Here is a 26488-nt window from a genome sequence, read left to right as displayed (position 1 = left end):
TTTCTTCCAAGTACCCTGGCATATCCTCTTCAAATGACCGTTCCCTTCCGGTTGCCATGGTGGAAGGTGACACACATGGTGAAGGTGTTGGATCATCCATGGGTGCTCCATGGAAGCCGTCTGAGAACTTGCATACAGAGCAAATTTCTGCAATGCAGACCCGTCGCCACATCATCACCTGACCTTATTTTGAGTGGAAAGGTGAGAAATAAGCTGCAGTATGAAGGAACTCGCTCTGGATGCGATGATACCAGACCTGAATTGCAACGAACAGCAAGTTTGCAGATCCTCGAAAACTTGCTCCGGATTTCTCACCTTTCCACTCAAGAATTTGCAGACGAACCACCACGAGCACAAGATGAAAAGGCTACAGGAGGATGAAGCTGCAGAGGAGAGGGCCAGCCATGAGAGAAACCAACACCAACAGGGGTTGAGGTTGAGTCAGCAAAGGCAGATGCTGAAGGCAGCAGCAGCCTGGATGCAACACGAGCCCAGCAGAGGCTGCCATAGCAGTAGTAAGGGCAGCAATCTTTGCATCACAAGATGGCGTAATTTTAACCGGCAAGCCACTGGCAAGGCGATGAATCAACAGCAGACACGTCGGAGCTTGAAAACTGTTAACTTCAAAACAACTTTAGTCAAAACACGATAGAGTGGAGTTCTCTGAGTGGGGTTTTAGCCTATAGGTAGGGCATTTTTTTCCATGCACCTTTATAGGCAGCACCCCTTTTATATGTATTTGGCATATCAGTTGTATGTAGAGTCCAGTGTTTGGGCACACACACTCTCTCCCTAGAGTTTGCTCTCTCTAGCGATTCTGTGTGCTACAGTTTCCTCTCTCTAACGTTTTTCCATTGCACCACCATTTTCTCTCTCTCTCTTGCAAATTCCCAACGATCTCATTCCATCTTGCTAGTGTTGCACCCACTCTTATCAACATGACCCTCGAAGAGGAACAAAGAAGGAGGGTGCGGGCTCTACATGTGAGGGTAACCGGCCTCAAGGACATAAACAATGTGGAAAAAGAGGTCACAAGCCTCACATCAATGATGGGGGTGGAGAAGCCTTCACACACAAAGGCATGGAGAGTGGGCAAGAAGAGTGAGGGCCCCGGAGAATCTTCAAAGGAAAGAGCTCTCATACTACGCTTCCCTTCATTGGAAGAGAAGAAGGAATTCTTGAGGAAGAGACCTACTCTCAAGAAGACAGGTATTTTCTTAGGCGATGACCTCACTCTCTCACAACTTGCGCATATGAGAGAAGTAATGCCCGAGATTCAAGCGGCAAGGGAGAAGGGGAAGATGGCCTTTTACAGAGATGGTCGGGTGGTGATTGTAGAGCGGCGCTCTACATGACGGTGCGAGACCTATGGGACCACATTGAGGATGGCGACTTGGAATTGTAATGGGTCTATGAGGTTGGATGTTGGTGCCTTTGAGGACAGTTTCAGAGACAAGGACATTGTTTTCTTTTCAGAGACTCACCAGGCCCCTGGCCAACTGTTGCCACATGTGGTGGGATACAAATGGGAGACAGCCCACAGAACAGTCACGAGATCTGAGCATGGGAGTAGAGGTTCAGGAGGAGTAGCGGTGTTGTTTAGGGAGGAGCTACAGCCACTACTACATATTGTACGGAGAGATGATCAGGCTAGATACATGTGGGTGAGGCTGAGAGCTGACACAGGTCGATTTCTATATATTGCTATATGTTACTTCCCCCCCAGTACGTCAGTATATGCTGTATCCAGAGGGCAGTCGCCTTTCTCAATTCTAGATGATGATATATGGGAGTTTTCTAGGGATGGTGATATCATCCTCCTAGGAGACTTCAATGCTCGAACGGGCAACTGTCAGACAGTCTTCTACGACACCTCAGATGAGATGCTTAGAGAGTTGGATGTGGATGAGCTGGGGTTTGACAGATGCTCACATGACAGAGAGCAGACTGAGTATGGGAGATACCTCACGGAGATGACGACTACACATGGGCTAGCCATACTTAATGGCTTACAGCGGTTTCCTGGAGCAGCAGGCTTCACATGCTTTCCACACAGACATGGGGCCAGTACAGTGGACTATGTTATGACACAGCCGAGCTTTATTCCTTGTATTCAGGATTTCACGGTGGGAGCCAGACCAGTGGGCGTAGCAGTGGATCATGCTCTCTTGACACTGTCCGTATCTTTTCAGTTTAGTACAGCCCAGAAATCAGGAGGCAGGTCACACACCCGTTATACATTTACACCAGAGACTGACTCGGTTTATACAGAGGCGATCTGGGATCGTCTATGCACAGTTGCTCCAGGCCTCTCAGTAGAGGAGTGCACTACTTTATTGACTGAGACACTACATGATGCAGCATCAGAGGCATACCCACACACTCAACCGGATCGGAGGCGACATTCTGGGAGCATGCCCCAGAATAGTTGGTATGATGAGGAGTGCAGAGAGATGAGAGCCCAGCTTCAGAGGGATCTTCATTTAGGAGTCATCACCTACAGACAGTCGCGGATTGCTTTCCGGCGCCTTGTGCGAAAGAAGAAACGAGCTTACCTGGCCCAGATGGAGCGAGACTTGTATCAGTTGTTCTTGAGTAGAGACTCAGGCGAGGCATGGCGACTCTTCCATGAGCACTCCCCTCCCCCAGTGATTACTTCTCCTGATGTGTGGGGCCAGTATGCGACATCGTTATATACGGTTCCTGGGCAGGATCCCCTTCCAGATCCTACAGAGCCATGTCCACCTACGAGCACCTTCTTTACCACTGAGATGGTAAAGAGAGCCATTGACAGGATGAGGACCAGGAGGGCTTACGATCATGACGGTCTAGTAGCGGAGCACTTTATACATGCTAGGGATATGCTGATGGAGGTTCTTGCAGTGTTGTTCAATCGTGCCATGTGTGAGGGATTACCTGAGACTTGGAGGTTGTCTACTATTGTGCCTATATTCAAGGCAGGTGATCCTACAGAGCCTGGAAATTACCGCACTATTATGGTTGGACACACACTGGCACGATTGTATGCATCCATTATTGAGCAGCAGTTGAGTAACTGGGCAGAGGGTGAGGGTGTACGGGCAAAGGGACAGGCAGGTTTCAGGAGGGGTTTCTCCACTCTTGACCATATTCTGACACTCAGAGCTATCATTGAGGAGGGCAGGTCACATGGGAGACGGATTTATTGTAGCTTTGTGGATTTCCGCAAAGCATTTGACATGGTACCGAGAGCTCGACTGATGCGCAGACTGCAGGAGATGGGGGTGCCCACAGTGTTGATTTGGGGGATTATGGCTTTATACAGATCAGTGATGGGACATGTACGCACCCCAGAGGGGATATCTGACTTAGTTCACTCCACTATCGGGGTGAAACAGGGTTGCCCATTGTCTCCTACTCTATTTGGTATGTATGTTGATGAGGTGTCTGATTACATTGACAGAGAGGGTGATAGAGGTGCCCAGCTGGCAGGGACGTGGATCCCATTGTTGTTATATGCTGATGATATTGTCTTGATCTCTGACTCACCAGAGGGTATGCAGCGACAGTTGGATGCATTACACAGTTTTGCAGAGGATAGTGGATTGTCTGTAAACCTTGGTAAAACCAAGGTCATGGTGTTTAACACCACACCGCAGTGGATCAGGAGATCGGCACCGACCTTCACGTATGGTCAAGAGATTGTGGAGTATACAGATGCATACACTTACCTTGGGATAGTCTTCACTGGGCCGAGGTTTTCTTTGGGGAGAGCAGCAAAGACTAGACTGACCAGAGCTTATGCGGCCTTGGGAGGCTTGGAGAGGATGTGTTCGCAGGTTCAGTTCCAGGAACCTCGGACAAAGTTATGGCTCTTTGATACTTTAGTAGCCTCAGCTATGATGTATGGGGTACAGGTATGGGGACCTTCTGTAGGCCAGGATGGTTGGAGAGGTATGGAGAGGCCCTTGGTATCTATGATCTCCCGATTGATTAGAGCCAAGGCCTCCGTACCTCACGCGATCATTCGAGCAGAGCTAGCTGCCCCCCCCATGGAGATTGAGGCGCTTACCAGATCAGTGTCCTTTGTGCACAGCCTATGGGATACTACTAGAGACAGATATGCTAGATTGGCCCTTGAGTCTTCCAGACAGTTAGCTCTACAGGGGGACACTTCATGCTGGTATGCACAGATGACTTCATGGTTTCAGACGCATGGCTTCACCATGGACAGGTTGCCCCCTTTCCAGTATTCTCTTCAGGCACCCTCGCTGTCTCTTACACGGGTGGAGATCACTAGACTCATTCGTCAGGACCTGATCCAGCTCGACACTAGGAGGACATGGATAGAGCCGCCTCAGGAGTTGAGCACAAAGATGGCTTTCTATAGAGAGCATCTTCTCCACCTCACAGGAGATGGGTTTGTGATTCGACCCAGCTACATGGACACACATATGTCTCATGGTTTGCGTTGTGCCATTGGTCAGATACGCACATCCTCACATCAGCTCGAGATTGAGACCGGTAGATTCAGAGGGATACCAGCAGACAGCAGGATATGCCGATTATGCCAGAGAGAGCCAGAGACAGAGTTGCACTACATATGTCATTGCACAGTGTTCTATGAGATACGGGGGCGTTTCCACTGCTTATTCAGAGAGGGTTTTGGTCCTCTATCTAGGGTCATGAGTTATGAGGATCAGAGATGTCTTGGACTATATCTACTTGAGTTACACAGGTATAGAGACACTTTACTGGGGAGAGCTAGAGAGAGGCAGTCCCAGAGACACATTACAGATTTCTTTTCACTAGATATGGGACAGCCAGAGGAGCAGCCACCACTGCAGAGCTCGTCCCACACTCATTCGACCACTACTGGCACTCTCATCGACCGAGCATTGGAGCTACAGAGATACAGACGACCGCGACTGAGGAGAGGAGCTACACAGCATCGACGGAGACTACAACAGAAGATTCGAGCCATACTCTCTCGACATCCAGAGTGCAGATGAGGATGGATCCTCACCATTTCTTCCATCTTTGTTTCTCACACTGTTACATCCAGTTTACCGGGTACCTATTGTATCAGCTGCTACACCCACGTAGTTTTAGATTGTAGTAGTAGTAGTAGTATTTTGTTCCACTTCTAGTTCTTTTGTACCCAGACATGGTATTAGATTCACTATTTTGTAACTGATTGGTCTCATAGGTCATTTTGGCCTTTTGAAGACGTTAATATAACATTTCATTTCATTTCATTTCACCACTCTTAACACCCTACACTGCAGGCTTCGCTACAGATCAACTTCTCATGCCTATTTGGTGAGCAATACGCGATAGGAGGTCGATTCCAAGGAGATTTGTTGCGATAGATCCAAAATCAATTGGCTGCCCAGTCTCGAGAGGAGGTTTGCTCATGGTTGCAGACGAGATCATCACCTAATTCACCCTTTTCCGTTGCACCTTTGACATGGTATGAGGCACACAACATGCTCTCGAGTCATTGGTGATCTCTGCGAGTTTTGGGAGCCAAAATTTTGCGACAAAAAGAGATAGTTTGCTGTTTTTCTGTTGTTTTCCTTTCCCTTCATCCACCTCGACCTATTCTCATCACAATACCCAAGTTCTCCCACACAATGGAAAGGAGTGATTCTGATGTTAACTTGGTCCGTGATGAAGAATTACAACAAGAGGACGTTCATGATGGAACACCCGTCAACGACAAGTGGGGAGATTGGTCCCAGTTCTACTCCGAAGTAGGTGATCCACCAACCAAGATACCTAACCTTCCTAATGCCATTTGGAAATCGACCATGATGGCGGTCTTCGACTCTTACAAGCTTGGAGGTTTTGTCACAAGCGACTTTCTAAATCCAAGGGATCCTACAAGAAGCGAAGCTATGGGAGCGTCTCAATGCTCGAATCCGATTATTTATCATCCTCAATAGTACACCATCGCTCATCAATCACACCGATTGATGAAGGACGCGAAGCAAATTTGGGATCGGCTTTCATCTTTATATGATCGAGTTTCTCCAATAAAGTGGATAGCTTTGGAGGTGTAGCTGAGGACCCTGGATGCCAAGCAATCATCCATGAGGGATCACATCAACAAGATGCAAGAACTCCAGTGGGGGATACTTCATATGGGAAAGCGAATTGATTCAAAGGACATGGCCATCCAGCTTTTGGCTCGGTTACCTCCTCGGTATCCCAATTTCTATTCTACGAGTGATAAGCTGAATACTATTTCTTGGGACGACATTGTTCCAACGGTGTTCGACCAAGAGGAGCGGTGCAATGCATGGAAGAAGTTAGGCTTTGAAGCCCTGGCTAGTTCTTCCAACAACAACAAGCAAAAGGGTAAGAAGAAAAGCAACCACACTCCAAAGAAGAGCGATGATGAAAAGGATGCTTTGAAGGTAGCTCAACATTGCAATCATTGTGGGGAGAAAGGCCCTTATTGGCGAAAGTGTCGAAAGCCAGTTGGTGATGCTTCGACTTCTATGACGGTGGTATAGTCACCAACCTTTGTTCACTTGGAGATACTTCCTTCACAGGATTCTCCAGGGACATTGGAGGTTGAGACTGCTTTTGCAATTCGAGATGGTTGTGTTTGGATTCTTGATAGTGGTGCTTCAGAGCACATGACACCTTCGAAGGATTTTTTGTTCAACATGCGGTGGCATTGTGGTACTATCTTCATTGGCGACAAATCTGAAATTCCTCTTCACAGTGAGGGTTCCATGGAGTTGATTCCAGCTGGGAGAGGGGGTATGCATACCTCCAAGATTCATTATGCTCCAAAGCTAGGTTTTCATCTTATGTTTGTACACAAGGTGTGCAAGCTAGGCATGGAACACACTGTCACGTGCACATCTAACCCTATGTGCATGTGGATGCTACTTCAGGTCCAGGGTTCGAGTCAGCTTAGAAAGTGTTCTGGCATCTTTGGAGCCTGTGCACACGCCGTGCATATCCATGCACTTAGAGTAGTTGCATATCCTCTGGTTGCACACAGCATGATCATCAACATGATAGTCAGTACCCATCATGAGCATTTTACAGTGCACAGAACCCATTTTTCCTATTCATCCATTTTTCACTTATTATTTAAGAAGTGACTTTTGTTGGAAAACTGGGTAGGGCAGTTTTGCTAAGCATCTATAAAAGAAACCTAGCGCTAACACTATCTGGCAGAAGAGGCAACAGAAGTTCCATCAACTTATCTCTGGTCGTGGGGTATTTGGCTGGGTAGAGTATATTTTTCCCACCTTGTATGTCCAAGCCCCTTGCCCCCTATATAGCATTTGGTCATATCAATTGTATCAAAGCTTCCTCGGAGGAGACTACAACAAAGGATTAGAAGTATTCTAGCCAGACATCCAGAGTGCTCCTAAGAAGTTTATCTAATACTTTGTATTTAGTTTTTTCGCATTTATTTTCACACGTTCACACTTTTCAGACATTGTAACAGATTCACCACTTTTGTATCAGTTTGGTCTCATAGGTCACTTTGGCCTTTTGAAGACGTTAATATAACATTTCATTTCTCTCTAGCATTTCTGTGTGCAATTCCTCTCTCTAGCGTTTTTCCATTGCACCAACGTTTTCTCTCTCTTGTAAATTCCCAACAATCTCACTCCATCTTGTTGGTGCTAGGTCTTCTCATCGCACTGGCACCCTACACCCCACGCTTTGCTGCAGATCAAATTTCCGTACTCTTTCCATGGGTGGTACAAGATAGGAGGTTGATTTCGAGGAGATCTGTCGCGATAGATCCAAGATCCATTGGTTGCACGGTCTCGAGAGGAGGTTTTCTCGCGATTGCAGACGAGATCATCACCCAATTCACCCTTTTCCATTGCACCTTTGACAGCACATCACGTAGATGCTTGCCTGCCACCTTCTTATGCCATTCTTGAGACTTCTCCAAATCCTCCTTAACCTTCCAAAAGCATATCACACCTCTCAAGTGGCATGTTATGATGCAAGCGGAGCTTGCAATGAGAGACGCCACAGCAACTTCATGCCCTTGTGCCGCCAACACTGCATCCATTTGTGGTCCCATATCCTTGGGCCTTGACTCAAAGACGAGCCACCATCTTGGTAAAAATAAAGTTGGCCTTGGATCCCATGTCGAAAAAAGATTAAAGCATCCTGATCTTGCACCTTGCCCCACACTCTGCAAAGCTCAGTACGGTCATCATTGTGGTCTTTGGGCATAGCAAGCTTTAGATAATTATTCAATGTTGACAGGATCCTTGACATTTGTGAGGTATACATCTATAGTCAAATCTTTAGATAGAGAGACTTCCAAGTTAAAGAAGAAGGGTAAAAAGTTGATATAAAAAAGAGAAGTCCACATTCCCACAAATGTCTGTCAAGAGAAAGGCGGAGTATTACAAGCAAGGAAAGTGCTATGGAAAGACAACCCTGAATATCCAAAGTGGCAGAGGAGAGAGTGGCAAAGAAGGGAAAGACGAAACTATAAGTTGCTATTTACTGGAAGACTTCTATTTTAGACGGTATCTTCCTCTTTCATCCTCGGATGATTCCATGCAATCAAAATCTCTACTTCGTACTGTGGTGTCAACCAAAGCGCCGAAAAGTTAAAACAATCTCTTAAACCCCACCCAATTGTCAGGTGCCTTGCTATGCAATAAAAGAGTCGACCGCCATGTCTATGCATTCCCCTTAAGATGGGAAGTTAGGAAGCCTCTATTATATTGTCGCTTTTCTTTCATTGTATCCTTGAATCCAGAGAAAGTATCAAGCTCGACACTTTGATCACTATCCTTGGATTCTTCTTGCCTTTGTGAGGCTCCAAATCATCATACTTGGTTGGCTGAAGTATGTGGCTATGCTTTCTTCCAAATGTAGAACCAAAGGTAGAGGATCTGTCATCCAAATCATCCTCCTCATCCGAGCTGTCATAGTGCCTTCTAATTCTCCGCAACTCAGTTCGTCGATGCTTTTGTTTCCATGGCTCCTCTTCTTCGTCAGTAGAACTTGAACTAGAGTCCCGTCCTCAAAGTCAACAGTTGACGGTGTTTTCTTCTTGCCCCCTTCTCTGCTATGTCAGAAAAAGTGAGCTTTCTTCCCAAGTGGCCAGGAAAATACTTGGGACTTTGACTTATGTCCCTTGCATGTTGTCGAATGTCCCAAACTCTTCATAATTTTGGCACTCTACCTCTCTCTGAATGTCCTATGCTGAGACAGGAGGGTGTGAATTCTTGGCAGCTTTCGGCCTTGTTTTTGTCTTCATTGCCGACTATAGTTTAGGGTTGGCAATGTCATCGTTCATAAACTTCCGTCAACAATTGATTCTGTATATGTTTAGCATAGAGAGAATTCTTTGTGAAGGTAAGAAGTTGATTCGTATAGGACTTAACTTGCATCTACCGCTTGAGATTTGCAAGAGTTCGATCATCTTCTACAAGTTCCTCACGCTGAGCCTCCAACTCAGCCTCCTCTGCCTACTTTTCTTCAGTGACCCCCTTCAGCTTCTATACCAAATTCTTTGTCAGAATCCATATGTTCCATTTCCAGGTCGCTCTAGTGTTCTCGGCTGGATGCCCTATCCATGATGTATGCCACAAAAAGTTGGATCAAATCCTTTGTAAAAAAAATCGGTTGAAGCTCTGATACCACTTTAACCGGCAAGCCACTGGCGAGGCAGTGAATCAACAGCAGACACACATCGGAACTTGAAAACTATTGATACATTAACTTCAAAACAACTCAAGTGAACCACCAAGCTACAAATCTTTGAGCTAGAAGCAGAAGTCCTGTCACACACCAAAAAAGGGACCCCTTCTTTTAAATGAAAATAGGGGCACACCTCTCAGGTAATACTCCAGATCCAGACTACTTGCCACCCTTTTTAAGATCTCACATTATTCAGCATTATCAGCATCACTTAAAGGGTGAGTGTATTTACCTCAACTGGAAGTGCCATTTTGGATATAAAGCCTTGTAGCTGTCAAACAATGTTGCCTGCTCCTTTTCATGCTTACTAGGAACCCGCAGAATAGCTGATCGCAATTCCTGATTGCATCTGAAAACAGTGAGGAAGTGCAAATTGAACTAGTGCATCACTCTTTTCAAAACTGTTACCAAAAAAAGATAATCTGTTCATGAAAAAAATGTAATTATGGAATGCAGCAAGCCACAAATTTGATATCACATAAGACAGTTTAAAAACATAAATGCAAAACATATTGGCTGAATTGTGGAACAACTTTGGATGTGTTGATACAAACCCAGAACAAATCATGTTTAAAGGCCAAGAGGGTGCAATCATTTCCCAGAGAGTATTGGCCCCAAACCTTGGCACCCTTTTCGGTATTTCTTTATATTGCATCAACTCAGTACAAGCCGGTACTCCAGACTCTGCACCTTCTCCAAGAAGCATGCCAAAGAATGAGCCCTAGCCTCATATTTAAAGGCCCTAGGCCCCAAAGCAGTTTTACATGAAAAGCCTTCAAACTCAAAAGCTTCTGGTCCAAAAGCAATGCAAAAAAGCTGCCAACATAAATCACTGAATTCCGTATAACTGCCACGTCAGTAGTCGACGCAAATCGCGGAAATCCGTACAGTCTGCCACGTCATCATGTCAACGCATTTTTCGGAAATCCGTACAATCTGCCACGTCAACAAGCCAGCGTGAATTGCGGGTTCATCTTCTGCTGCTTCTGCCTCTTCACTTAGGGTTTAGGCTCCTCGGCCATGATCTACAAGTTGGATCCATTCTTTAGGGCTTGACACGTCAGCAGTTTGTGACAGGTAACTTCATCCTCTGTGAAAAACTTCAACCAAGTGTCTACTGTCCACCCAAAAACACAACTGCGAGGAGATGAAAACGCTGCTGTCCAGCGATTTTCAGCATGCTCGTATGCTCCTGGCATGGTCCAGAGCGGTGCAGAGGAGTATGGGAAGGGTGGTGAATCACTGTCACTGCCCGAGATGGGCTGAAAACAGAGAAAATAGCAAGGGGTAATGGCTGAAATCTAGTGAAGACATAGAGGATACTCGCCGGCAATGCACCAGATGCAAAGCCGGGTAGGTGGTGGCGGGATTCGGGGTCCAGAACTTGAGCGCTGCCCTCCTGCTGCAAAAACGCAGGTCAATTTGCATCCCACTTTTGCTGCACTTTTTGGCACCAAAAACCATCTATTTGCTGAAAAAACAAAGGCTTGATGGGTACCCTAGGTGCCCAGCAACCTGTGGAAGGTGTCAACGACACAAAGTGACCAATAAAACTGCCGAAAATGGGCTAAAAACCCAAAAACGCAGATGAAGGTCAAAAACGCAAATGGATCTGGAGGGGTTTTCTGCGACAAAAATGTCCACAATTGGTAGCGCTAGCAGGGAAATCGGCAGATCTGATGTTTCTTGCAAAAACGCAAGTTGCAAAGCATCCTTCGCGATGGAAGTTATCCAAATGTTGGCGCCACCCCCTCTTGCAGGCAGATTTGCAGAAACACTGATGCTTTCCAAAAACGCTAGTTGTTGTGATCCCTTGGGAGGAGAACCTTTGCAAGTGATGAAGCGTTGGTCCCATGGAGAGCCTGAAGCTGCTGATACCATGTGTGCACGTGTGCGGAAGCGTGAGAGGAGAGAGAGAGAGGGAGACAGTAGACCACAAACACAAGAGATGGTGGAGGGGGCTGAAACCGGCCTGTTCAATCCAAAAAGGGCGGTAGACTTTACTTTAAACCTTGATTTAGCTTTCACCCATTATTAGTCGTCTATTTTACCTGTACTTTCAAGACACATCAAAGGGGAGAGGGATACAGGCTGCTAGATTGCACCTGTATGAGTAGACGGACACCAGATTGGCCCCTAACTTAGGCGCCCCTTTCGGTATTTCTTTATTATTCAAAAGAGGGAATAAACGCTGTGGTTCCTACAAGCTACCCCGCACAAACTCGGCTGAATTTCCACTGTTCCAGCCCGATTTCGGCAGCATAACTGTACTAGAACCCTTCACGGTCAGTATTCCCACGCATTGACTGACTTTCCCGACGCATACGGGCACTTTGCAAAACCTGGCGAGAATCTGCAGCACGCTGAATTCTCTGTTTTCAGCCCTGAAAATGCTCCAGATCGCCTGTACAGCGGTCCCCTTGCGTCCCCGAACCTCCTGGGGGTATTAGGGTCCGTTTAGGGCCAAAACCCTAAACCTGCAAAAATACACAGCAGGCTGTAATTCACTGTTTCGGGCTCCGTTTCGCGTGCCGGTCGCATCCCTAGCAAGTCCTCGAGCTCCCGCACCTGTAGGGCTACTTGCCCTTTGAATTGGACGAGATTTCTGGCGTGAAACCTCTCCGAATTCACCTGTACCTGCGGGGGGATTAGCCGCTAGCTAATCCAGTACCTGTGCAAGAGGCTCTTGCCTCGGCAATCGCGCATGAACCCACACAACTGTACATTGGTCAAATGAAGAGCCCACTAGAGGGGCATAACATACTGCCAAAGGGGAGAGAGAGGGCAGTGCGTAGCGTGCAGGGCATCACTCCTGGCACCGCACTGTGCATAAGAGGGAAAGCAAGCACTCCATAGCTCTTAACCTGTGACAGAGACTTGCAAAATGAGCCTCCCAGCTATAAATCACGTTTTTGCCTTCTCTATAAGTAGTAAACTGGCCTCAGAGTGCCAAGTGTCACTCATTTGTGCATTTTCCCGCTTTAGACCCTCGGGTCTAAAAATATCTCACCTGCAGCCTCTGTTGACTTGGCCACAGAGTAACAAAATGATCCCCATGTCAAACTGCACGTAATGACGCGAAGACATTTTCAGGTCCCAAAATAGCAGTTCCCTAAATTTTAGGAGATGCTGCCATTGTATCTTTCTAGGTCATCCGACCCTCTTTGTACACTGCGGCCACATCCAGAACTGAAATGTAGCCTCTGTAGCAAAGGATTCCACTTTGGCTAGTCAATGACCCCACTTGGCTAACCATAGTCCTTGTCCAACCTTAGTGCTCTCTTGCCCTCAGGCCCGGACTCCCTCTGGACAGTTCCACACTAGCTATGCAATGCAGGGCAGTTAGATTTCCCGAGGGGTGTTTCCAAAAAGTGAAAGTAAATAGATAATAAGAAAGAAATCAACAAAAAGGATAGATAGTAGTCACACGCTGGTGACATACCCCCCTCTTGAAATCTCAAACGTCCTCGTTTGCATCTATGTCGTCCATGCTTACTGTCAACACTGATGTATTCAACACCTGTCGACACATATACGACACATACATGCTCATTGTCAACCCTGGTGTATTCAACACCTCGTCGACTCATGTATTGCCTGCGTGTGAACCCTGTCCCAATGACATAGTGGTAGCTTCGCACTCTGCCATTGTTTTGAGTCACTAACTTTCCAATGACAAAATGGTAGCTGCACATTTTGCCACTGTCTTATAGTACACGTTGGATCCCGTAACACTTTCGAGCATACCCAAACCGACAGTTTAAGAATGCAGTTACACATGTACTCTTTAATAGAAGCAATCACTGTATCCTTGACAGACTGACAAGAAATACTCACTTCTATAGCACTAACCAAACTTTTGGACATTCCATAAGAGCAATTGCCAAACTGACAATCTGTACAGCTCTAACATTCATGTAACAGGTATTTGATTTGAGCTCACTTTAAATACCATGTACATCATTTGTTTCAAAAGCCATTGTCACACTGACAATCCATTTAGCTTTGAAACTCAAGGGGTCAAGGTAGGTTGCAAATCGAAGGCTTCCAGGTAAAGTGATAACACAGTTGGTGACTCTGCAAGTTCACCTTCTTCCATCCACTTAGCATCCATTGGTGGATAGTTTCTGAACTTTACCAAGTAACGCCTAGCAACCTTGCCTTTCACTTTCCTTTCTTTGTGTGCCAAAATCTGTTCAGGGAGCAAGATCTCGTCAAGTTCCTCGACTTCCGGCTGATCTTCAGCTGGCATATCTTCTGGCACATCACCCACATAGGGTCTGAGAAGACTCACATGAAACGCATTGTGAATCTTCCAACTGTCAGGCAATTTCAGCCTATATGCAACATCACTGATTATGTCGCACACTTGAAAAGGCCCATAGTAACGCATGCTGAGCTTTGGAAACAGTCTTTCCTTGCCCTTCATCTTCTTTAACCTTGCCTTTTCAAACCGTAGAAGCACCCAATCACCAAGTGAATATACCACTTCACGACGGTGACGATCAGCTGCTTTCTTTTGCTTTGCCTGAGTCCTTTCTAAGGCCACTTTGACCTTCTTGTACATTTCATCCATGTCCTGAACATACTTATCTGCTTCAAATATCTTGTCCTTTGTATGCAGTATGGGAGGAACTTTCTTGCCACCTTCAACTATCTCAAAGGGTGCCTTGCCAGTTGATGAATGCACTGTATTATTGTATGCATACTCCACCAATGGCAAATACTGCTCCCACTTTCCTTTATGCTCTGACACATAGCACTTGAGCAGATCTAGGACAGTAGAATTTGCCTCTTCCGACTGCCCATCTGTTTGAGGATGAAATGACGAAGAGAATTTGAGCGTGGTGCCCATATTCTCAAACAAACCTCTCCAGAACAAACTTGTCATGCGTGGATCACGGTCGCTAACAATCGACTGTGGCATGCCATGATACTTGAAAATATTGCTCATAAACAAGCGTGCCATCTGATCTGGCTTTATCTTCTTCCTGACAGGAATAAAATGAGCCTGTTTGCTGAATCTGCAAATAATGGTCCAAATACCATCATTTCCTGTCTGCGTTCTTGGAAGATCAAAGATAAAATCCATAGCAATACTTTCCCATGGTTTATCTGGAATAGGTAGTGGTTGCAATAACCCTGGTGCCTTTTGCCTGTCAAACTTGACCTTTTGGCATATTAGGCATTCTCGCACAAAGGCATCCACATCCCTTCTCAATGTAGGCCAATAGAAGAATGTCTCAACCGCTTTCACTGTAGCATCGATACCACGATGCCCTGCATACGGTGGGACATGACTCTCTTCCATAACTTTGCGTCGCAATGGCTTTGTGACACACAATCTGCCATGCATCATCATGAACCCGTCTTTAAGAAGATAGTGTTCATGACGTTGTCCATCCATTAGTTGCTCGAAGACCCTTGCAAAATCTTCATCATTTGCATACTGTTCTCTCATATCATCAAGTTCATGATGATAAGGAATCGACACAGCTGAAATTTGTGGCTTCCTTGACAAGGCATCGGCCACAACGTTCTTCTTGCCTTCCACATGCACAATCTGAAAATGGAACATGGACAAGATATTTGCCCATCGCATATGCTTTTCAGATAACTTTGTCTGTGTCAAGAAGTATCGCAAGGTCTGATGATCCGTTTGGACAACGAAATCTGCACCTAGCAGGTAGTGTTTCCAACTTAAGAGCGCATGAATCACAGCCAGTAACTCTTTCTCATAGACCTGCATGGTCATCTCTGGCCCTTGCAAAATTCTGCTCTCATAGGCTACTACCCTGCCATCTTGCATTAGCACAGCACCAATGCTACTACCGCAGGCATCACATTGGACCACAAATGACTTCCTAAGATCCGGCAACACAATGACTGGATCTGAAGTCATCTTTTCCTTTAAGAGATTAAAAGCTGAAATCTCTTTCTGTGTCCATCTGAAGGTGACTGCCTTCTTTTGAAGAGCATGTAAAGGTGAAGCAATCTCAGCGAAATTTCGGATAAACCTTCTGTAATAGGAGCATAGTCCCAAAAAGCTTCGGATATCATGCACCGTCTTCAAATTTGGCCATGACTTGATCGCTTCAACTTTTGCAGGATCCATTCTGACACCATCCTTTGAGACAATGTGTCCCAGAAAGTGAATCTCTTCCAGAAAAAACTCACTTTTCTTTGCATTGATGAGCAACCTATGACTGCGTAGCTCTTTGAACACAATGGCCAAGTGATGCCTATGCTCCTCTTCATTCTTTGAGTAGACTATCATGTCATCAAAGAACGTACCAACAAACTGCTGGTGTGGACGGAAAATTCTGTCCATCATCCTATTGAACGTAGCAGGAGCATTTGTGAGACCAAAGGGCATCACTAAAAATTCGTAAAGGCCAAACGTTGTTCTAAAAGCAGTCTTGTGCACATCCTCTGATCTAATGCGGATCTGATGATACCCACTCTTTAGATCTATCCTGCTAAACATAGCTGCTCCTTCTAATTTGTCCATAATATCATCAATTCTAGGTATAGGGAACCTATTCTTGATGGTATTCTTGTTCAGTGCACGGTAGTCGATGCACATACGCCATGAGCCATCTTTTTTCTGCACCAACAATACTGGAGAACAGAATGGAGATGAACTGGGCTGAATCAGCCCTTTTTCTAACAGCTCCTGTACTTGGCCCATTATCTCTTTCTGCTGAGCCGCACTAACCCTGTACGGAGGCTTATTTGGTGGGCTACAGCCTGGCACCAAATCTATCGCATGGTCCTCGGGTCTCTCTGGCGGTAATTGAGACGGTAATGAATCGGAAAAACAGTCACTATACTGTTGTAAAAACATTGACCTTTCTTTATCTAGCACAGATAAATTTGATTCATCACAATCTGACACTTCACGTGCAAAAACCAAGTACGCAGAAAGATGCTTTTTCATTACAGAAGTAATAGCAGAAGCTGATACAGTAGGAATAGACTCCCCTTTAAGCTTTACATCCAGAATGTGAGTCTTTCCCCTGCTCTGTACAGTGATCTTTTTGTTGTAGGCATCCATGATTCCCTGTACACGAAACAACCAAGGAATACCTAACAACACATCACATCCGTCCAGTGGCATGATGTAAAATTCTTCAGCATCTACATAGGACTGGATATGTAGACGCAACTTTCCAATGATGGGTGTCACAGCCTCTGTATGGCCAGGACATGCCAAACCTGCCTCTGCTGTATACCCCATCTCTTCAGGTCTGATTCCCAACTTTGAAGCCAATTCTGGGGAAATAAAGTTGGCTTTGGCACCTGGATCAAAGAAGATAAGCACTGTTTGATCCCTAACCTTTCCCCATGCTCTGCAAAGCTCACTTGCATCTGAATTTGGCTTGTCGCCCACCATATCTGGCACTAGACCAGCCATGGGCTTCTTTCCCTTCCTGTCCTCCTTGTCTTCAGAATCAGCTGGCCTTTTCTTTGTAGGACAGTTGTAAGCAATGTGGCCAGGCTGCTCACATATAAAGCATTTGTTCTCTGTCCTCAGGACCTTCTTTTGCTCTTCTGACTTGCGAGGAAAACGTCTTTTCCATTTCTTTGCGGGTCCTTTTTCTGATTCAGCCGTAGCTTTGTCTTTCCCTGCGTTGGCCGACTCCCGAGTCCCTTTAGGAGCCTCATTGGGAACGTGCTTCTTGGCTGAATTTTTCTTGCCTGATCCTGCCTTGACGCCAGTGTTAAATTCACAATCTTCTCCCTTGAGCAAACCATTGCCAGTGTTTGCTACCTCGATGAGCTGCGTCAAAGTAGTGACTTTGGTCTTTGTGCAGTATTTTCTCAATCCTTTGGGTAGGCCACAACAGTATTTTTCTATCTGTTCTGTCAATGGCACAAACCTATAGGAAGTTACTGGAAGTAGAGCTTTCCAAAACTTCCGATTGTAATCATCCAGATTTCTGCAAGTGGCAGCATTAAGCTGGTGCCATTCTGTCATGACATCTGCTTCGAAATCATCAGATAACCATGCTGCTGCAAAAATCTGCTTAAAGTAAATCCATGTGGACGGAGCTTGCCCTTGAAGCAATAAAGTTGTCCACCATTGTCCCGCATTCCCTGTCAAGAAAGTGGCTGCCTTGCGGACCTTTGAAGCCTCTGTAAAGTTTCCCCCTGCATAGGCCTTGTCAAACTGCTGGAGGAATGAAAGAGCCTTCTTCCTGTCATCAAACCCTGTAAAGGTCGTGAATGACACTCCTTTGCCACCTTCTTTGTACGGAGTTGGCCTCTCCAGCGGCGTTAAATTGTCATATGGAAGTGACTGAAACATGGGAACACTAATAGGGTTCATCTGTGTTCCTTGGCCGCTATTAACTTGACCTGGAAATGCCATATTTGGCTGCTGATTTGTAATTCCAGCCATACCAAAATTTGCTTGTGGCATCCCAAATTGTCCCTGAGTGCTTTGAAACCCTGGTTGCATACCCATGACACTGTACATGGGGTTAGGCATCATCGTTTGAGCACCCCCAAACACTGTTCCTGGCGTATAAAACTGATTTCCAGGTGCATGACCAGCCATGCTCTGAAATACCGATCCACCTCCAAAATAGCCAGGGTGTACTGAAGGTGGTGGGAAGACCTGTTGCATAGCCTGTAAGTTGCTTCCCTGCCCATTAGAACCAGCTATAGGCTGCTGAAAGGTGGCGGGCTGAACTGGTACAGCTTGAAAGACTGGCATCTCAGCCACCTGTTCTTGCACCTTAGGCATACGTTGTGGAGACTGCATGTTCTCCGTCAAGTGTACAGGTGTTTCCATTGACTGTGCGGTATGAATCACCTGTGCTCGAGCCTTAACAGGCTTTTGAATATGATCCAGTGACCCAACTTGCTGAGACGGAACCGGAGGTTGCAGAAAGGCTAAAAACCTCGGATTCTGCATTACTTGTGTGAACATAGCCACAGCAGTAGCCAACTGGGTCCTGAATATATCATCATCAGTCTGTGGTGGTCTTGAGGACTCACCCACTTCATGTGTCTGTTGACCCTGTGAAGAGGAAACCTCTTCAGTCACATCATCTGGTCTGTCAGCCATAATTACAATTCCCTGTGTCTCGTCTATGATCCCCTGTGTCTTCAAGCCCAAAACTGACCAAGGCTCACTTCTATGGAAAAAAGTGATTTAATCCCGTCGATGGAACCATGAAACCGGCCTGTTCAATCCAAAAAGGGCGGTAGACTTTACTTTAAACCTTGATTTAGCTTTCACCCATTATTAGTCGTCTATTTTACCTGTACTTTCAAGACACATCAAAGGGGAGAGGGATACAGGCTGCTAGATTGCACCTGTATGAGTAGACGGACACCAGATTGGCCCCTAACTTAGGCGCCCCTTTCGGTATTTCTTTATTATTCAAAAGAGGGAATAAACGCTGTGGTTCCTACAAGCTGCCCCGCACAAACTCGGCTGAATTTCCACTGTTCCAGCCCGATTTCGGCAGCATAACTGTACTAGAACCCTTCACGGTCAGTATTCCCACGCATTGACTGACTTTCCCGACGCATACGGGCACTTTGCAAAACCTGGCGAGAATCTGCAGCACGCTGAATTCTCTGTTTTCAGCCCTGAAAATGCTCCAGATCGCCTGTACAGCGGTCCCCTTGCGTCCCCGAACCTCCTGGGGGTATTAGGGTCCGTTTAGGGCCAAAACCCTAAACCTGCAAAAATACACAGCAGGCTGTAATTCACTGTTTCGGGCTCCGTTTCGCGTGCCGGTCGCATCCCTAGCAAGTCCTCGAGCTCCCGCACCTGTAGGGCTACTTGCCCTTTGAATTGGACGAGATTTCTGGCGTGAAACCTCTCCGAATTCACCTGTACCTGCGGGGGGATTAGCCGCTAGCTAATCCAGTACCTGTGCAAGAGGCTCTTGCCTCGGCAATCGCGCATGAACCCACACAACTGTACATTGGTCAAATGAAGAGCCCACTAGAGGGGCATAACATACTGCCAAAGGGGAGAGAGAGGGCAGTGCGTAGCGTGCAGGGCATCACTCCTGGCACCGCACTGTGCATAAGAGGGAAAGCAAGCACTCCATAGCTCTTAACCTGTGACAGAGACTTGCAAAATGAGCCTCCCAGCTATAAATCACGTTTTTGCCTTCTCTATAAGTAGTAAACTGGCCTCAGAGTGCCAAGTGTCACTCATTTGTGCATTTTCCCGCTTTAGACCCTCGGGTCTAAAAATATCTCACCTGCAGCCTCTGTTGACTTGGCCACAGAGTAACAAAATGATCCCCATGTCAAACTGCACGTAATGACGCGAAGACATTTTCAGGTCCCAAAATAGCAGTTCCCTAAATTTTAGGAGATGCTGCCATTGTATCTTTCTAGGTCATCCGACCCTCTTTGTACACTGCGGCCACATCCAGAACTGAAATGTAGCCTCTGTAGCAAAGGATTCCACTTTGGCTAGTCAATGACCCCACTTGGCTAACCATAGTCCTTGTCCAACCTTAGTGCTCTCTTGCCCTCAGGCCCGGACTCCCTCTGGACAGTTCCACACTAGCTATGCAATGCAGGGCAGTTAGATTTCCCGAGGGGTGTTTCCAAAAAGTGAAAGTAAATAGATAATAAGAAAGAAATCAACAAAAAGGATAGATAGTAGTCACACGCTGGTGACAGGGGCGATCAGTCCCCCCATGACTACCATGAGCAGAAGACCCTCAGTACAATCAATATATATGATCTCTGTGAGATGTGGAAGTGGGTACCCCCCTTGCCCCATAAATAGGTGCCCAAGGGGAGGTAGGGCAAGGCCTGATGAAAATCTCCACGACCCAGCAAAAAAATGATATATGGAAATATGTGTGGGCACTGGGCGGCTGGGAACCAGGTACAACCTAGACTATGGGTGACCAGCCCGGAGACATACTAGCCGTACAAGTGTGCCCTAGACATGTGAAGCAGCAAAGTGGTGTAAATCTAACAAATATAACATTTCTCTCTCTCTCTCTCTCTCTCTCTCTCTCTCTCTCTCTCTCTCTCTCTCTCTCTCTCTCTCTCTCTCTCTCTCTCTCTCTCTCTCTCACACACATACTCAGCTTGATCAGAAGAGAGGATCTGGGAACATGTCTCAAAACAGTTGGTACGACGAGGAATGCAGAGAGACGAGAACCCAGGTCCAGAAAGAGCTTACACTTGGGATCATCACATATAAGCAGTCTCGGATTGCTCTTCGGCGTATAGTACGTCGCAAGAAAAGGGCATTTTTAGCCAAACTGGAGAAGGATTTATATCAGCTCTTCTTGAGTCAGGACTCACATGAGGCTTGGCGTTTATTTCACGAGCACTCATCGCCTCCGACAATTACTTCTCCTGAGATTTGGGGTCAATATGTAACATCATTATATATGGTATTTGGACAGCCTCCATTACCAGATCCGCTAGAGCCATGCCCTGCTACTAGTACTTTCTTTACTACGGAAATGGTGGAAAAAGCCATTGATAAGATGAAGACAAGAAGAGCATATGATCATGAGGGTCTAGTAGCAGAACATCTGATCCATGCAAGGGATCTACTTTCAGAAGTCCTTGCTCGTCTGTTTAATCGGGTCATGTGTGAAGGATTACCTGAATCTTGGAAATTATCTACTATCGTACCTATTTTCAAGTCAACGGATCCTATGATACCCAGGAACTACTGTACCATTATGGTGGGTCACACATTGACCCGACTGTACGCATCCATTCTGGAACAAAAACTGAGTAGATGGGCAGAGAATGAGGGCATAAGGGCAACAGGACAAGCTGGATTTAGGAGGGGTTATTCCACTCTAGATCATATTCTTACGCTCAGAGCCATTATTGAGGAAGGAAGAGCAAGCAGGAGAAGGATGTATTGTTGCTTTGTGGATTTTCGGAAATCTTTTGATACAGTACCAAGGGCCAGATTGATGCGCAGAATGCAAGAGTTAGGGGTCCCCAAAGAGATTATCTGGGGGATCATGGCCTTATATGGGTCAGTAACTAGTTATGTACGTACTCCAGAAGGGGATTCCGACATTGTTCATTCCACCGTTCGAGTAAAGCAGGGATGCCCACTGTCCCCTACTTTATTTGGTATGTATATAGATGAGGTATCAGATTACATTGATAGAGAGGGTGACAGAGGTGCTCAACTTGCAAGGTCATGGATCCCTTTGTTGCTGTATGCAGATGATATTGTATTGATAGAAAAATCACCAGATGGAATGCAGAGGTAGTTAGATGCATTACATAAATTCGCAAAGGACAGGGGACTGTCGGTGAATTTGGGTAAAACCAAAGTTATGGTGTTTAACACCACATCGCAGTGGGTTAGAAGATCGGCACCTACATTTGCATATGGCCAGGATACAGTAGAGTACACAGATGCATACACATACCTTGGTGTGGTATTTGCAGGACCGAAGTCTACTGTTAAGAAAGCAGCAGAGGCTAGATTGTCCAGAGCCTCTGCGGCCTTGGGAGGGTTGGAGAGGATGTGTTCACAAGTGCAATTTCAGGAACCACGAACAAAACTTTGGCTCTTTGATACTGTGGTGGCTTCGGCTATGCTTTATGGGGTCCAGATTTGGGGACCATCTGTGGATCAGGATAATTGGAAGCCAATGGAGAGACCTTTGGTATCTATGATTTCCCGAATGATTAGAGCCAAGGCCTCCGTACCACACGCGATTATCCGAGCGGAACTAGTTGCCCCTCCGATAGAAATTGAAGCTCTTACCAGATCAATGTCCTTTATACATGGTTTGTGGGATACAAATAATTGCCGATATACTAGATTGGCCCTCGAATCCTCCTCGACAGTTAGCAATGAAAGGGGATACATCATGCTGGTATGCGCAACTGTCTTCGTGGTTTCAGAGACACGGGTTCAGTATGGAAAGATTACCCCCCTACCAATACTCTCTTGTGGCTCCATCACTGGCAATTACAAGAACGGAGATTAATAAAATCATCCGTCGGGATCTTATACAGTTGGATACTAAGAGGACATGGGTAGACCCTACACAAGAATTGGGCACGAAGATGGCCGACTACAAAGAAAACTTCCTACAGCTATCTGAAGATGGATTTGTGATTCGCCCGAGCTACATGGATACCCACCTGTCTCATGGTTTGAAATGTGCTATTGGTCAGATTCGTACATCCTCACACCAGCTGAAAATTGAATTTGGGAGATTTAGGGGAATCCCACCTGAGAGTAGAATTTGCAAGTTATGCGGAATGGAGCCGGAGACAGAATTACACTACATATGCCATTGCACCGTATACTATGAGATACATGGGCGTTTCCATTGCCTATTTAAAGAAGCCTTTGGACCTCTAGATAGAGTCATACAATACCAAGATCAAAGATGCTTAGGCTTGTACCTACTGGAACTACATCGGCACAGGGATAATCTAATGAGAAGACAAAGAGCACTACAGCCTCAGAGGCAGATCACAGATTTCTTCGGATCGAGAGAAGCAGGAGTGGAAGGAGAAGCAAGAGGCCAACAGCCAGCACAAAGGAGTACCCACATTCATACCAAAGGCACCCTAATTGACAGAGCGATTGAGCTTAGGAAATCGAGACAACCACGACCAAGATGCAGAAGCACACTTCACCGGAGGAGGCTACAACAAAGGATTAGAAGCATTCTAGCCAGACACCCAAAATGCTCCTAAGAAGTTTATTTAATACTTTGTATTTAGTTTTCACATTTATTTTCACACTTTCACACTTTTCACACTTAGTACTTTAAGTATTAAGGTACCCAAACATTGTAACAGATTCACCACTTTTGTATCAGTTTGGTCTCATAGGTCATTCTGGCCTTTTGAAGATGTTAATATAACATTTCATTTCTCTCCTGTACCTACTGGAACTACATCGGCACAGGGATAATCTAATGAGAAGACAAAGAGCACTACAGCCTCAGAGGCAGATCACAGATTTCTTCGGATCGAGAGAAGCAGGAATGGAAGGAGAAGCAAGAGGCCAGCAGCAAGCACAAAGGAGTACCCACATTCATACCAAAGGCACCCTCATTGACAAGGCGATTGAGCTTAGGAAATCGAGACGACCACGACCGAGATGCAGAAGCACACTTCATCGGAGGAGACTACAACAAAGGATTAGAAGTATTCTAGCCAGACACCCAGAATGCTCCTAAGAAGTTTATCTAATACTTTGTATTTAGTTTTTCGCATTTATTTTCACACTTTCACACTTTTCAGACATTGTAACAGATTCACCACTTTTGTATCAGTTTGGTCTCATAGGTCACTCTGGCCTTTTGAAGACGTTAATATAACATTTCATTTCATCTATCTCTCTCTCTCTCTCTCTCTCTCTCTCTCTCTCTCTCTCTCTCTCTCTCTCTCTCTCTCTCTCTCTCTCTCTCTCTCTCTCTCATCACATTTGACATTGTCCGATATACTATGAGATACATCACATTTGTCATTGTCTGATATACTATTGAGATACGAGGGCGCTTTCACTGTCTATTCAGAGAGGGCTTTGGACCGCTGGCTAGAGTCATGAGATATCAGGATCAGAACGCCTCCGGTTGTTTTTGCTAGAGCTACAGAGACACAAGGAGACTCTTTCGAGGAGACCAAGCAATGGGAGACATTCACAGAGGGAGATCACGGTCTTCTTTAGAGTAGGGACTCAGCAGTCAGATGAGTATGCTTCACGATAGACTTCAGAGCCCACTTATACTAGAGGTATATTAGTGGACAGAGCCACTAAGCTCGGGAGAGCTAGACGCCCACATCTATGAGGGCGACCACACCATCGACAGAGGCTCCATCACAGGATAAGGACTACTCTAGCACAATATGGGAGACGCCCAGTACGACTATTTACAGAGGTGGACATTGACGAAGCTCTTCAGCGACCAATACAATACTTTCTCGGACAACGCCCGATGCCATACATCCTCGGGCATTGATGATGATGACAATGACTTCAGACTGACGAATTTAGTCTTTCAATTTAGTCTTTCACTTTACTTCATTTTATTTTTGTACCCAAACATTGGATTAGATCCACAAGGATTGTCTCCTTTTGGTATAATAGGTCGTTTTGGCCCATACCAACATGCTGTGTCCCGACAGCTAGCGCTACAAGGGGACACAGCATGTTGGTATGGGCAGATGACATCATGGTTTCAGTGACATGGCTTCAGCATGGATAGACTGCCTCCATTGCAGTACTCCTTGGATGCACCCTCCCTTTCTCACACACGGACACAGATCACTAGACTTATACGTCAGGATTTAATTCAGCTAGATATCAGAAGCACATGGATACAACCGGTACAAGAGTTGGCACGAAGATGGCTTTCTATAGAGAGCATCTCCTCTAACTAACAGAGGATGGATATGTGATCAGACTGGCCTATATGGACACTCATTTATCCTATGGGATACGATGTGCTATTGGTCAAATGTGCACATCATCGCATCAGCTAGAGATTGAGACTGACACATTTAGGAGAGTACCAGCAGAAGCCAGGATATGCCAACTGTGTCATATAGAGCCAGAGACAAAGTTACATCACATTTGTCATTGTTCGGTATACTATGAGATACGAGGCCGCTTTCACTGTCTATTAAGAGAGGGCTTTGGACCGTTGGCTAGAGTCATGAGATATCAGGATCAAAGATGCTTCCGGTTGTTTTTGCTAGAGCTGCGCAGACATAGGGAGAGTCTCTTTAGGAGACCACGTAATGGGAGACATTCACAGAGGGAGATCACTGACTTCTCTAGAGCAGGGACTCAGCAACCAGATGAGCATGCTTCACAGCAGACTTCAAAGCCCACTTCTACCAGAGGTATATTAGTGGACAGAGCCACAGAGCTCGGGAGAGCTAGACGCCCATGTCTACGAGGGCGACCACGACATTGACTAAGGCTCCATCAAAGAATCAGGACAATTCTAGCACGACATGGGAGACGCCCAGTATGACTATTTACAGAGGCGGACATTGACAAAGCTCTTCAACGACCGATGCAATACTTTCTCGGACAATGCCCGATGCCAGGCATCCTCGGGACATGGATGATGATGATGATGATTTCAGTCTGACGATTTTAGTCTTTTAGTTTAGTCTTCACTTTACTCCATTTTATTTTTGTACCCAGACATTGGATTAGATCCACAAGGATTGTATCAGTTTGGTCTCATAGGTCATTTTGACCTTTTGAAGACGTTTAATATAACATTTCATTTCATTTCATTTAATAAAGACAGGTTTTCGTGATGCAAACGTCTCTCTCTCTCTCTCTCTCTCTCTCTCTCTCTCTCTCTCTCTCTCTCTCTCTCTCTCTCTCTCTCTCTCTCTCTCTCTCTCTCATATGCAGGAAGTTATGCCGGAGATTAGAGCGGCAAGGGGAAAAGGCAAGATCGCTTTTTACCGAGACGGAAAAGTGGTAATACTAGAGCGACGCTCCACATGACGGTGCGAGACTTATGGGACCACACTCAAAGTAGCTGCCTGGAACTGCAATGGATCTATGCGTCTTGATGTGGGTGCTTTTGAGGATAGCTTTACTGGAAGAGACATCATCTTTTACTCTGAGACACACCAGGCCCCTGGGCAATCCATGCCTCACATCAGTGGATACAGGTGGGAGACAGCCTACAGACAGGAGACACGCTCAAAGCACAGAGGGCGGGGCTCGGGGGGAGTGGCAGTGTTATTTAGAGAGGATCTGCAGCCACTGATACATATAGCCCGCAGGGACGAGCAGGCTAGGTACATGTGGGTGAGACTGAAAGCA

At 46.0% G+C, this 26488-nt stretch overlaps 1 protein-coding gene across 1 annotated transcript in view; it reads right to left on the bottom strand.

The window, feature by feature from the left end:
- Window positions 1-26488, bottom strand: part of ORC2 (origin recognition complex second largest subunit 2) — a 56857-nt gene that overhangs the window by 6830 nt on the left and 23539 nt on the right. The window contains exon 3 of the mRNA XM_086505486.1: window positions 9923-10029. Within this exon, the coding sequence (XP_086361612.1) occupies window positions 9923-10029 (107 nt within the window). The remainder of the gene's footprint in view (window positions 1-9922; window positions 10030-26488) is intronic.

Source organism: Adiantum capillus-veneris, chromosome 29 (assembly GCF_014529385.1).
Source record: "Adiantum capillus-veneris isolate H3 chromosome 29, ASM1452938v2, whole genome shotgun sequence".
Lineage (NCBI taxonomy): Eukaryota > Viridiplantae > Streptophyta > Polypodiopsida > Polypodiales > Pteridaceae > Adiantum > Adiantum capillus-veneris.
Note: the sequence above shows the minus strand (reverse complement) of the source record. Positions and strands in the feature narration are given on the sequence as shown.